Consider the following 12,296-nt stretch of genomic DNA (forward strand, 5'->3'; position numbering starts at 1 on the left):
CGATGTGCTCCCTGAAGAAATGGAGCTAAAATCAATTGGTTAAAGTCTGCACGAGACCACCGGCATCCTCTCCGGGGGCCATCACGCGGGGGTGGGGGTGGGGGGACGACCGGGAGCCCAGGGGCCAGAGGACCAGCTCCAGAGAGTGAACGTCATCGTGTCGGGGACTCCGGGAGTGTGAGCACGCTCTCCGCCCGAGCCCCCAGGGAAAACGCTGACCGGGTTCGTGCCCGGGGAAGGGAAGCCCGAGGACAAAGCGTGAAGACTAGTGGCTTGTCTTTTGAAGTTTGGCAGGACAGACCCTCCAGACGGCAGCGCGCCAGTGCACGGAGATGCACCTTCCCTGGTGCACGAGAGTTCCAGGATTTCTCCAGCGCCCAAAACAGAGCCGGAGCATCTGAGTCGGGCAGATCTTTCTGGGAAAACCACCATCGTTGTACTGAAGCCGAACCAAGTCTTCCTTTGGCAGGACGCCCCGAGTTACATTTGTCCCCAGCGCTTTGCTGGCTCGTGGCTTGGAGTTTGATCGGCACGGTGGTGGGCTCTCCAAGATCGGCAGCCCCGCACGGACACCTCCTACGTCGTCACCAGCACGGGGCCCGGCGCCAGCCAAGGACAGCTGCGGGTTGTTCGTGGTTGATGCGGAGGGGCGGGTGCCGTCCGGCTTCCGCTAAAGTCACCGGCCTTAGCCGTTTAGAAGTAGCCAAGAGATAAGGGCATCTGTGTGAAACAGACAAGCCGGACCATCCACGTGGGGGGAGCAAGGGGTGGGGCTTAAATTTATGCTGATGAGGACGTGCTGATGAGCGTCCACGGGAGCACACATCCACCCAGCATGGGCAGCAGGGCAGAGCCCCTGTGAGCCGCACAACAGGGCATCGGGCCACAGTAAGGCTTCCAGGGCAGCGTGGGGCGAAAATAGAAATTCAGAGCCCAGCAGCACTAATGGCACCCATGAATCCGACGGAGACACGGAATCCAGTGGCCAACCGGGGAAGTGGCTGTTTTCAGATGGTCCTGGGCTGAAAGTCACCGCAGGGAAGACGTTTTGAATGTTCTTTTGCTTCTCCAGCCCCTACATCGACTTCTTACCTGCTGCTTTATAAGAAACTACAGCATGTGTAATTTCACGTATGAAACACAGCAGGGCAGACACCGGTAAGCTGACTGCAGCAAAGGGTCGTTAGCTTATGTTGGAACCTACTGGAAATGACTGGTCTCTCTGGGTTTTTATATAAATGGTGAAATTAGAGTTCTTGAAAACCACCCTGATTCTTGGAGTTCACCTTCCTTAGTAGAGACTAGTGATGCTTCTGCTTCTCTCTCTTTTTTTTTTTTAATGTTTATTTATTTTTGAGACAGAGAGAGACAGAGCATGAACGGGGGAGGGGCAGAGAGAGAGGGAGACACAGAATCCGAAGCAGGCTCCAGGCTCCGAGCCGTCAGCCCAGAGCCCGACGCGGGGCTCGAACCCACGGACCGCGAGATCGTGACCGGAGCTGAAGTCGGACGCTTAACCGACTGAGCCACCCAGGCGCCCCTGCTTCTGCTTCTGAGAACAAACCTGCCTCAGTTCTTCCCTGAAGTATCCAAAATGGAAGCATTGAAACACTTTTCGTTAATACCCGTCTCCGGGTGTGCTCGTATCTCTATCTCTGTATTGTGGAGAATTTATCTACATGATGCCTGTGGGCCCTGTGGCTTTTTCCAGCTAAGAAGCAGAAACTCTTTCAGTACGTGAAGTGTCGTAACGGACGCAACATCAAGTCTCTGAAGGACTGTGCTCCAGGCGCCCAGTCCGGAGTGTCTGCTCCCAATGGCATACATAAGGTGCCTTTGAAACTTACTTTGTGGGGCACCTGGGTGGCTCAGTCAAGTCATGATCTCACAGTTCCCGGGTTTGAGCCCTGCACTGATAGTGTGGAGCCTGCTTGGGATTCTCTCCCTCTGTGTCCCTCCCTTACACTCTCTCTCTGTCTCAAAGTAAATAAATAGGGGCGCCTGAGTGCTGAGTCAGTGAAGCATTTGACTTCAGCTCAGCTCATGATCTCAAGGTCCGTGAGTTCAAGCCCCGCGTCGGGCTCTGTGCTGACAGCTCAGAGCCTGGAGCCTGCTTCAGATCCTGTGTCTCCCTCTCTCCCTACCCCTTGCCTGCTCATACTCTGTCTCTCTCTCTCTCAAAAAGAAACATCAAAAAAATAATAAATACATAAAATAAATAAACTTAACAAAATCGCTTTGAAAAGAGCCACAGACAACCTGGACAGCCCCCTGCTGTCTCTACAAGAACTTTAGAAGTGTTTATGAAGATGATTCTGGACGCTGCCGAATCTTCTGGGGTGTAGATCAATTCACGTCTCTTCAGGGCCCTCTCTGTATGATCTGTATACAGTGCATCAAACTTAGCAGGGAGGCCTTAAATTGAACTTCTTCCAAAAACCCAGGAGCTCAATAAAGTTTAAACTTCCTGGGGTGCCTGAGGGGCTCAGTTAAGCATACAACTTTGGCTCAGGTCACGATCTCACGGTTCACGAGTTCGGGCCCTGCATCGGGCTCTGTGCTGACAGCTCAGAGCCTGGAGCCTGCTTGGGATTCTGTGTCTCCCTCTCTCTCTGTCCCTCCCTTGCTCGTGCTCTGTCTCTGTCTCTCTGTCTCTCTCTCTCTCCCTCTCAAAATAAACATTAAAAAAATTGTTTAAACAGAGGCTTGAATTATTAAACTGCTTAACCAAAACCAGGAGGCAGACGGCTAACTGTACATACTCCATTGTACTCGTATAAGTAAGTCCTCGAGGAAATTTTAGTTGTCGACAAACGTCAAGAAACATCAAGAACTTTTGTGGCTTCCAGGGCTGGGATGATTATCAGAGATGAATCCCCTCTGCTCTGAACGGGCCGAGCCCTACTGAGTGGACCGGCTGTGGCAGGTGCCTGCCCGGCTCAGAACAGGGCAGGCGGAGAGTCCGCGCAGCCCCGCCCCCGGGGCCCCGCCCATCGGCAGGAGACTCCGCCCCAACAGCCTGCCTGGCTGCGCTGACCGCTTTACTTTCAGCATCGTTCCCTCCTGTTCTGCAAGCCTGCGGTGCTCGAACTTGGGCCCAAGACCCTGAGGGCGGCTGTGCCCTTGCCCACCCTCCAGCCTGTGCCCACAGACTCTGGGGCTCAGGTGCCAAGGAGCTGCTACCCCGTCTCCCTGTCGGGTACCTCCACGCGACCGTCGGGGATCCTCGAGAAGTAAAGCCCCACGGTTATGTTTAGGCTGTGCTGGCTGGAGGGCTGGAGGGGGGCCGACAAAGGCTCTGCGGTCCCCGGAATGTCCTGGTTGCTCCTTCAACCCAGAGGGGGTCTGAGGACCCCCAGGGAGGGTGGACGCACAAGCAGGCTTAGTGTGCAGGGGCGCTGCTCTGCCTGGGCTCCCACACATCCACGTGCCCGCTGACCCCACAGCTGCCCGGCCCCCACGGGTCCACACTGACCCCGCAGCCCCAGCACCTGGTCCACCAAGTGTCCAGGATGACCCTGCAGCTGCCTGGCCCCCACAGGCCTAAGTGCTCACTGACCCCACAGCTGCCCGGCCACCTAACACATCTACGCTGACCCCGCAGCCCCAGCGCCTGGCCCCGGGCAGGCCCACACCTCACCGCCGTCTCCACCCGTGCCCCATCTCTCCTCTGGACCAGACTCTCCCCCGAGAAGTCTCCCGCCGTGTCCCTCACCAGCCTCTGGAGCCCCTGCCTCCCTCCCCGGGGACAGCCCCCGGACCTACTCTCCACATCTGTGCCTCCTGCCCAGCAGGATATTGCCTGCTGGTATCGCCTCCCCGGGCCTGTGGCCCTCGGCACCATGAACAAGCTCAGCTCCTACAAGTGCCCGGGGCCCAGGTGTCCCCACTGGGGAGCAAGGCCCAGGCTCCAGCCAGAAGCATCTGAGGGCCTCTGCCTTCCTTGTACCCCTGAAGGCCCCTGGAAAGGCAGAGTCACGGATGATGTAGGGCTGGTCCCCGGAGGCAGGGCAACCTTGACCTTGACCCCCCCATTGACCTTGCCGAACCTCCCAGTCCCATCGGTTAAACTGGGGGGGTGCAGCAGACCAGAGAGGCTCACATGGGCCCAGAGTGGCCTCCAGCTGGGCGGCCCCACCCCCTGACCGGGAGCCTCTTTGTGCCGGTAGAGGGACGACCCCGCGGCCGTAAAAGACTGCGGTAAAGACGAATCCCGGTAGGACCACAGTCCCTCTGGCCGGGTCGTTCTGATCACACCGGGCCACCTGCCCGGTGTGCACACTCACGCGCACACTCATGCACACACGCACATACACACATTCACAATCACACACGCCTACACACACACACGTGTTCTCACACACTGGCACACCTGGACACTCACGTTAACACACGCAGCTTTCCTGCCTTTTCTGTCTCCCACCGGCTCTCTATCTGCTATGCTCCAGCATCACTGGGAGCATCCTTCAAACCCTGAAGCCCACCCCAGGCCCTTTGCACCAGAATCTCACAGGGCGAGAGCCCAAAACTCCCTCCTGATTCCAGGGCACAGTCTGGTCCCTGGTGAAGACTTGCCCTGTCCCGCTTTGTTGGGTCCCCCCGCTTAGAGTCAGAGACCTTGGGGTGCACAGCCTTCCCTGGTCCCTCCCCCATATGGTGCGAACGCTCTCTGTCCCGGCCCCCACACCCAGCCCCCCGCCCCACCCTGGCCGCCCAGCCCTTACACTTTGCACGACGGTCCCGCACTCGCTCCACCCGGCCACCAGGAGCACGTGCGTGCTGTTGTGGTCGCTCACGTTACAGGATGGGTGTCCCAGGTACAGGGAGGACTCGGGGATGGACTCCTGCTGCAGGAAGCGCCTCTGGACGGCGATGGCCACCTTCTCAATGTCGCAGAGCACCCTGACCGCCTCGGTCAGGTTCAGTCGCGGGGGCAGGCCCCGGGGACCCGGGCCGGCACCTGGTGCCATGGCAGCCGCGGTTCCCGCCGGGGTGGGGGCCTGCTCGGGGCCAGCGGCCAGAGGGGGGCCGGGAGCCTGGGTTGTGCTTCCGGGAGAGTCACCTGCAAGGCACAAGGAGGTGGAACCAAGGGTGGCTCTGTGTTCAGGGACAGCCACCCGACCCCTGGCCCGTGAGGCCCGCACGGAGGGACAGACGGGGACAGCAGCGGACACGTGGACCACGCATCCCGGCCGCAGCCCCACACAGGCCCCTGTTGCGTGTTGGATGTTTGTAAAGATATTCAGGGTTGTCCGGGGGCTCCCTCCCGGGCCCGCCACCCTGGCACCTGCCTTCTCTTATCCCGAGGTGGGGCTCACCCACTGCTCTGCCCCCTCACCGAGGTCCCTGATCTCCAACATGCAGCCCAAACCCCGGCTCGTGGCGTTCATGCCTTCTCGACCGGCCTCACCCGCCTCTTGGCAGCCGGCGTCCCACCCTCTCCCACCACCTCCCTGCAGGGGCGCGCGCCGCAGCTAACCTTAACCCTAACCCCGCCCCACTGCAGCCCTCGCTGCCCGGTGCAGTGCTGCTGTCCTTTCAGACTGGCTCTAAGACACCTCTTCCGGGAAGCCCTCCCTGACCGCACTCGTGGGGCCACAGGAACTCAGTCCCCGTGAGCCCCCTGCTTCTACCTCCAGCAGAGCACATCCTGTCTCCGGTGACAAGTGTTTACTCGCATAAACGTCTGTCTTGCACCACTTGACCACGGATCCCTGGCTGGCAGGGGTCACCTCAGCGTCAGCACTGAATCTCCTGAGGCCCCATTTAACGGGAAAAGTAGCAGGTGGGAGGAGGGCCCCAGGAGAGGCACTTCTCCCGTGCTGCTTATCACACGGGCTGCGTGCTCTGTGTGGTCGTCGTTTAGAACCTGAGAGAACGTGGCGGGCCTCACTGTAATGAACGTATTTTCCCATCACGGGCACCTGGGAGATGCGAGGCTGGAGACGCATGGAGAATGTGAAGGGACACATACGTGTGCACATACACGCGTGTGCACACAGACGCACACGTTAGAAAACTCGTCCAGGACGGAAAAACCTGCCGACCTCGTCTGGAAAAGAAACGCTTTGCCGACGAAAGTCCTTCGAAGAACAGATTACCCGACGGTATCTCAGGAGAAGGGATTGTGAGACTCTCACCGTCACAGGATCTTCCCGAAAATTCCACAGGGAAGCGGGGGGCTCCTCCCGTGCAGCTGCAGGTGTAGGAGCCCAGGGTGTTGTGGCAGGACGCGCCCGGCTCACAGTCGTGCTCCTGGCTGTCACATTCGTCGTAATCTGCGCGACATCAGAAGCAAGACAGACACTGTCACGGGGCTCGAGGGCCGCGGGGGAGGGGCGCTTCTGTGCCCGCTGTTACGCACGCCTTGTGGGGGGACGTGCGTCTCGGCCAACAGAGCTGAAAATCACTGAATGACACCGTAGGTGGACGGTTCTGGGGGGCTCGGGGGACAGGGTGGCACCCACTTCTCAGCCAGGATGGGGACACGAGCTGGTGTCAGGACGTCTGCTGGGGCTGCTCCAGAAGGAGGGGTCCTGGTCCCGGGGCTGAGAGGGGCTGCAGAGACAAGACCACAGGCCCCCGGCCCCTCGTCTCGGGCCCAGGCGCGCCCACAGCGAGCCATCCCCGGGGAAGGCACTCAGCCCACTGGCTCGCTCCGGTCTCTAGGCTCTGTCACTCAGTTTGTTCACAGCGACACGGGTTTACTGCAGAAAATGGGTACAATCCGCACCTAAGGCCACCTCCCACATACAACAGAGTTCTCACGGTGACCTATGTCCTTGGGCCCTTTAAAACACAGACTGCGACACAGCTCGGGCCGTGCTTTACATCTACGTGGGAGTCCCGCTTCCTTCCCCAACCCTTATTTCAGGAATGTTTTCTGTCTCAACACGCCTCGCTTTTAATAACCGCATCAAAGTCCATGGCCTGGGTGTGCCATAAGACACTTAATATCTCCCCTGTTACGGGGCTGTCGACCACTTCCAATCTTTTCCTTTTCTTTTTTTAAGTTTACTTATTTATTTCGAGAGCGCGCGAGCAGGCAGGAGAGGGGCGGAGAGAGAGGGAGAGAGAGAATCCGAAGCAGGCTCCAGGCTCCGAGCTGTCCGTGCAGGGCCCGACGCGGGGCTCGAACTCATGGACCGCGAGATCGTGACCTGAGCCGAAGTCGGACGCTTAGCCAACTGAGCCACCCAGGCGCCCCTAAAACATTCACATTTTTATGGAGTCGCCCCTGTCGGCCTTTCCCCCTGGGGGGCTTGGTTTGCCTTCTGTTTTGAAACTTAGAAAACCCTTCTTATTCCCAAAACCAGAAAAAGATTCATATTTTCTCTGGTTGTTTTTGTACATGTAAGTTTTTGTTGTTTATTTTCAAGTACGCTGTGCGCCACGAACGGAATTGCATCCCCGAAATGCGTACACGGGAGCCCCAACCCCTAATGTGACCGTATTTGCAGGTGGGGTGTTTAGGAGGTAACTGAGGCCAAGTGAGGCCATTACTGAGGCCAATCCAATGGGACTGATGTTCCTGTAAGAAGAGGCACCAGGCACCCCCTCTGCAGGTGTAAGGGAAAGGCCACGGGAGGGCGGAGGCAGAAGGTGGCTGTCCCCATGTCAGGGAGAGCCCCCCTCCCCCCGGAAATCTACCCCGGACATCCAGCCTCCAGAACTGTGAGAACATACACTTCTGTGTTTAAGGTTCTCCATTGCCGCGTTTGGTTACGACAGCTCAAGCCCACTAATACGATTTAGAGAAGAGAATCTAAATTGCCTTTTCTCCCTGCTTTCCTTTGCATTTATTTTTACCAGGATCTCCTTGGAAACTGTTCTTGGGAGGAAGTGTGGCTGCAGAGAGGGACGCGTCTGCCCCCGGCCCAGTGATGTGGGTGGCCCAGGAGGCCCAGGGGGGGGACGCAGCCCAGGAAGGGAGCAGCGTCTCTGGACAGCTGCACGCACGGCTTCACCCGAGGATGTTTTGAGCCCTTAAACCTCCAGAAATAGCACACTAGCCATAAGACAGACGAGGGGCCTGTGTGTTCCACACTGGGCATCTCCTGCAGGGGGACCCCGAAGAGACCCACGTGCTGGGCTCTCCCCACCTCGCTTCCGGAACACGGTGAGTAACCGGGGGCCCGGCCTCCGCCTACCTTGTATGAAGGTGTCCTCGCCGACCACCTCCAGCAGAGAGGCGTTCCGGAGGGCGACGAGGAACGCGGCAGACACCTCGAGGACATCCACGTCTGCGATGATCAGCAGGTTAAACTCCACCACGACGCTGCCGTTGGCGACGCGGGTCACCTCCATCTGGACCCCACCGGCGTCCACGTGCCGAAGCATGGCGGCCGGCAAGGAATCCCGCACCTTTAGAGAAACCGCACAGGTAAAGGGCCACCCGCCGGGAGGAAGCAGGTGCCTGTCCCCGGCAGGGGGGGGGGGGGGGCACCTCCTGGGATTCTGGCCGGCAGCAGACTGGTCCAAGCCAAAGGTCAGTTCTGGGCCCGGTCTGGTGAAGCGAGCTGTGTCCCAGGTCCAGCACCAGTGCCTGTGGGTCCTGAGCCCCAAGAAGTGCCCCACTCCCCCAGAGCACGTCTGCTGGCCAGTGTGGACGAGACGCACAAGCCCCACCCCCGGGGGCACGTCACTCATGGGGGGCTCACGACGGCATTTAGAACCTGCTCTCAGCTCAGAGCCATGGAAGGCGCAGGCCGGACAAGTGGTCGTGGGAGGGCGGGGGGGGGGGGGGCGTCTCTCTCACTGTGTTTTCTAGAACAATCCTTTTACTGCTGATGCTGCCACGATGCCTCAGGCTGTGGCGTTCTGTCCTAGCCCCTCACAGTCCAAACACCCAGAGATGCACACCGCCTCATGACGGCTGTAGACAGTCCGTAGAATGCCAGCCTTCTGGAAAAGTACACTTCCAGGGTTTGACCTCATTCAGAGCCTGCCGGGTGTGGTGGCCCAAGGCACAGGCTCGTGGGTTCACTTCCCAGTGGGGGACAGCCAACGTGAACAAACGTGCTGTCACCCTGCTGTCACTTGGGCACCATCATAACCACTGGAATGACTGACTCTCTCTCTCTCTCTCCCTCTCTTTCTCTCTCTTTCTGTCTGGGATGTCCAGAGAGGGATCAGTCACAAGCTTGGCTTAAAGTCACTTTGGGTTGCATTTCCGACCGGTCTCAAAGCAAAGCTCCGGGCCCCCTTGCTAAGAAGTGACAAGGAACGAGGCGTCGTGTTAACCCACAACCTCCCAAAGTTGGTCTGAAAGTCCTACGTACGTGATAAGCCGCACCATTACTGGCTATCCTGAAATTCTAGACAAACCAACAACGGCCCCCAGAAATAGGCGAGGAATGGTTTGAAGAGGAAAGGTTACTCCAGACACGTGAGTGGAAAAGGGGCTGCCTCAAGGGACCACCTGAGGACTGGTGGTCGGGGCTGGGGCTTAGTGTCGTGTGTCACAATCACAGAACCTACAGAAGAGGGTGAATGGAGCCATCAACAACTCTCGAGTCCACGCACTGGGCCGAGAGCTGGGGACCCCAGGATAAATAAGGCAGAACCCCAGGTCCCAAGGAGTCCCAGTGGGACACTTCCCGGAGGCGGGAGACCCATTTTCCAGGCCAGCGATGCCGTGAGGGGAGAGCAGAATCAGTTAGCGAGCCAGGGGGCTAGCACGTTAGCACGCTCGGCCTGGGGGTGGCGCCGCTCCGCTTAAACCCCAGAGTCAGGAAAAGCTGAAAGGGACGAGGTGTAAGCAAGACGGTGAGACCATGACAAGCGCGTTCTCTTCTCCTCAAAGGGGCATCTAAGCGCCAGCAGAGAGAACACGGAGACGGCCACCCAGACGGAATTGTAACGATACGCCGTCTCTAGGGATGTCAGTGGGACGACAGGGGAAGCCTCAGAAAGATCAGGAAACATAGTAGCAGAGCAGGAGTCATTTCAGCCAGAGAGTGAACCCAACCCAGTGTGCATCAGAGACCGAAACGTGGCCTCTGCACTCGCTGGAGTGTTATCCGGCCATAAAGAGCGGTGAGCCACTGCTGAACCCTGAAGACGCGCTCAGGGAGATGAGCCAGGCACAAAAGGTCACGTATCGCATGATTCCGCGCACGTGAGATGCCCACGGCAGGCAAACCCACAGGGACGGAGAGCACATTAGTGGTTGCAGGGGCGGGGGGTGTGGAGAGTCACCGAGAATGGGAGAGGGGCGTCTTTTGGGGGTGATGGAAACGTTCCGGAATTAGACAGCGGTGACGGTGGTACAATTTCACAAATAAAATCCAAACCATTGCACTAGGCACTTTTTTTTTTTTTTTTACTTTTTAACATTTATTTATTTTTGAGAGACAGAGCACGAGCAGGGGAGGAGCAGAGAGAGAGAGGGAGACACAGAATCCGAAGCGGGCTCCAGGCTCCGAGCTGGCAGCACAGAGCCCGACGCGGGGCTCGAACCCACAGACCATGAGATCACGACGTGAGCCGAAGTCAGACACTTAACCGACTGAGCCACCCAGGCGCCCCGAGGGAATATCACTTCCGAATCTACACCCTACACTGTAGGTCACTTGCTCCCACGGTAAGCACTTTTAAAGTGTGCATTTTAGGATCTGTGAAATAGATCTCAATTTTTTAAAATTTTCTTTGTGGGGCGCCTGAGTGGCTCACTCTTGATTTCGGCTAGGGTCATGATCCAGGGGTCGCGGGATCGCACCCCACTTGGGATTCTCTCTCTCTGCCCCTTCCCTATGCTCGTGTGCTTGCTTTCTCTCTCTCTCTCTCTGTCTCTCTCTTTCTGAAGCAAGGAGGCAGCAGAGGCAGCTACTCAGCATCTAATGATAGACCCCGGGACGCCAGGCACCACGCTGGAGCCAGACGCCCAGCTTCCTTCAGAAATGAGGGTCCCAGGCCCCTACAAGCACAAGTCCTGCTCGACTGGGACTGAGATTCTGCCCCCCTCCCTCCCGCACATCCCAAAAGGAAACAGAGACTGGCTTCGCCAACTTACCACCCTGAAGAACAGCTCTAGGAAGTCCTGATACTCCCTGCTGCTTGCGTTCCGGAAGGGCTCCTCGTACCTGACGTTGGCTATTCTGACTTTCCCTCTGAGCTTCTGGGCCGCTGCAGGACAGAGAATAAACACGTCTGGAGCGGTAACGCAGTAGGTAACGGTAAACGCGTTAGGTGATGTATTAGGTGACACGTCCTGATAATGGCACTGTCATGTCGGCCGAAAGAATATCAGTGCCCTGCGTGCACAGACACAGCCCAGCCCACCCCAGAGGGTGCCGGCACGCAGCCTGGGCACACAGAGAGAAGCTTCCGGAGGCTGCAGAACCAGGCCAGCCCCTGCCACTCTCCTCTCTCTCTGTGCACAGGTGTCCAGGTCATTCAACGGTAGGCACTACTTTGACAGTGCAAGAAGTCCCTATTCATTCCGGGGCCACAGGTGCACAACTGGGCATCCCGGAGAAGCCAGGACAGAGGGTGGCCTCGCCCCGCCTCTGCTCAGCGCCCACAACTCAGGACAGAGGGCCAGAGGTCCTGACCCTCTCCTTCCTCCCCTAGAGCACTGTTTCTCCGCACGTTAAGGGCAGCCCCTGCTTTTGCGCTGGTCTGTTCCATGTGAATCTGTTCCCTCCACGCGGGGCCTCCGGAGGCTGTGGGACGAGAATGTGGTCCAAGAATATTGCCTGGACCAGCAGCCACCTCGTCAGTCCTCCACCAGATGTCTGTGGGGGTTCTTGCTCCGTGCCTAGCCTTCCGGGCAGTGGAGGGAAAGGCCAAGGTTCCTCTGCCCCCACAAACCCCAAAGCCATCCCAGGACATACTGCTGGATGACCCCCAAAACCACGCCCTGGGGATCACTCCCGTCGCTGTGCCTGAGGGCCACCGGTCCAGACACGACAGCTGGAGAATGCAGCCTGGTGGAAAAGCCCGGGAAGCGGGACGGATGAGCATACGGGTGAGAAGGGATGTGGACCCACCCCCAGCATGGGTCACACGCCCACAGGTGGCCTCTCCTGCCAGCAGGTGAGACCTGCAGAGGCCATGTTGACGCGGAAAGCCCCGCACTGGCTCTCAGAGGCACCGACCACCCCTTCTCCAGCTCGCCACGAGCCTGCCTGAGGGCATCCCCGCACACCGTCTCCGCTCTCACCCCCTGGTCCTTGGTTAATCGGTACTTCAAAGTATGCAGACAGAAGCTCTGACACCCCCAAGGGCTGTCCAACCCCACCTCGGGGCACACGGCCGTCTGCTCTTGGACAGCTGCCCAAGATCTGGGGACC

At 58.5% G+C, this 12,296-nt stretch overlaps 1 protein-coding gene across 1 annotated transcript in view; it reads right to left on the reverse strand.

Moving 5' to 3' along the window:
- Positions 1-12,296, reverse strand: part of UMODL1 (uromodulin like 1) — a 66,486-nt gene that overhangs the window by 14,652 nt on the left and 39,538 nt on the right. The window contains exons 14-17 of the mRNA XM_042902986.1: positions 11,015-11,127; positions 8,151-8,364; positions 6,141-6,278; positions 4,725-5,062 (exon numbers count right to left, since the gene is read on the reverse strand). Of these exons, the coding sequence (XP_042758920.1) occupies positions 4,725-5,062; positions 6,141-6,278; positions 8,151-8,364; positions 11,015-11,127 (803 nt within the window). The remainder of the gene's footprint in view (positions 1-4,724; positions 5,063-6,140; positions 6,279-8,150; positions 8,365-11,014; positions 11,128-12,296) is intronic.

This window comes from Panthera leo, chromosome C2 (genome assembly GCF_018350215.1).
Source record: "Panthera leo isolate Ple1 chromosome C2, P.leo_Ple1_pat1.1, whole genome shotgun sequence".
NCBI classification, from domain to species: domain Eukaryota; kingdom Metazoa; phylum Chordata; class Mammalia; order Carnivora; family Felidae; genus Panthera; species Panthera leo.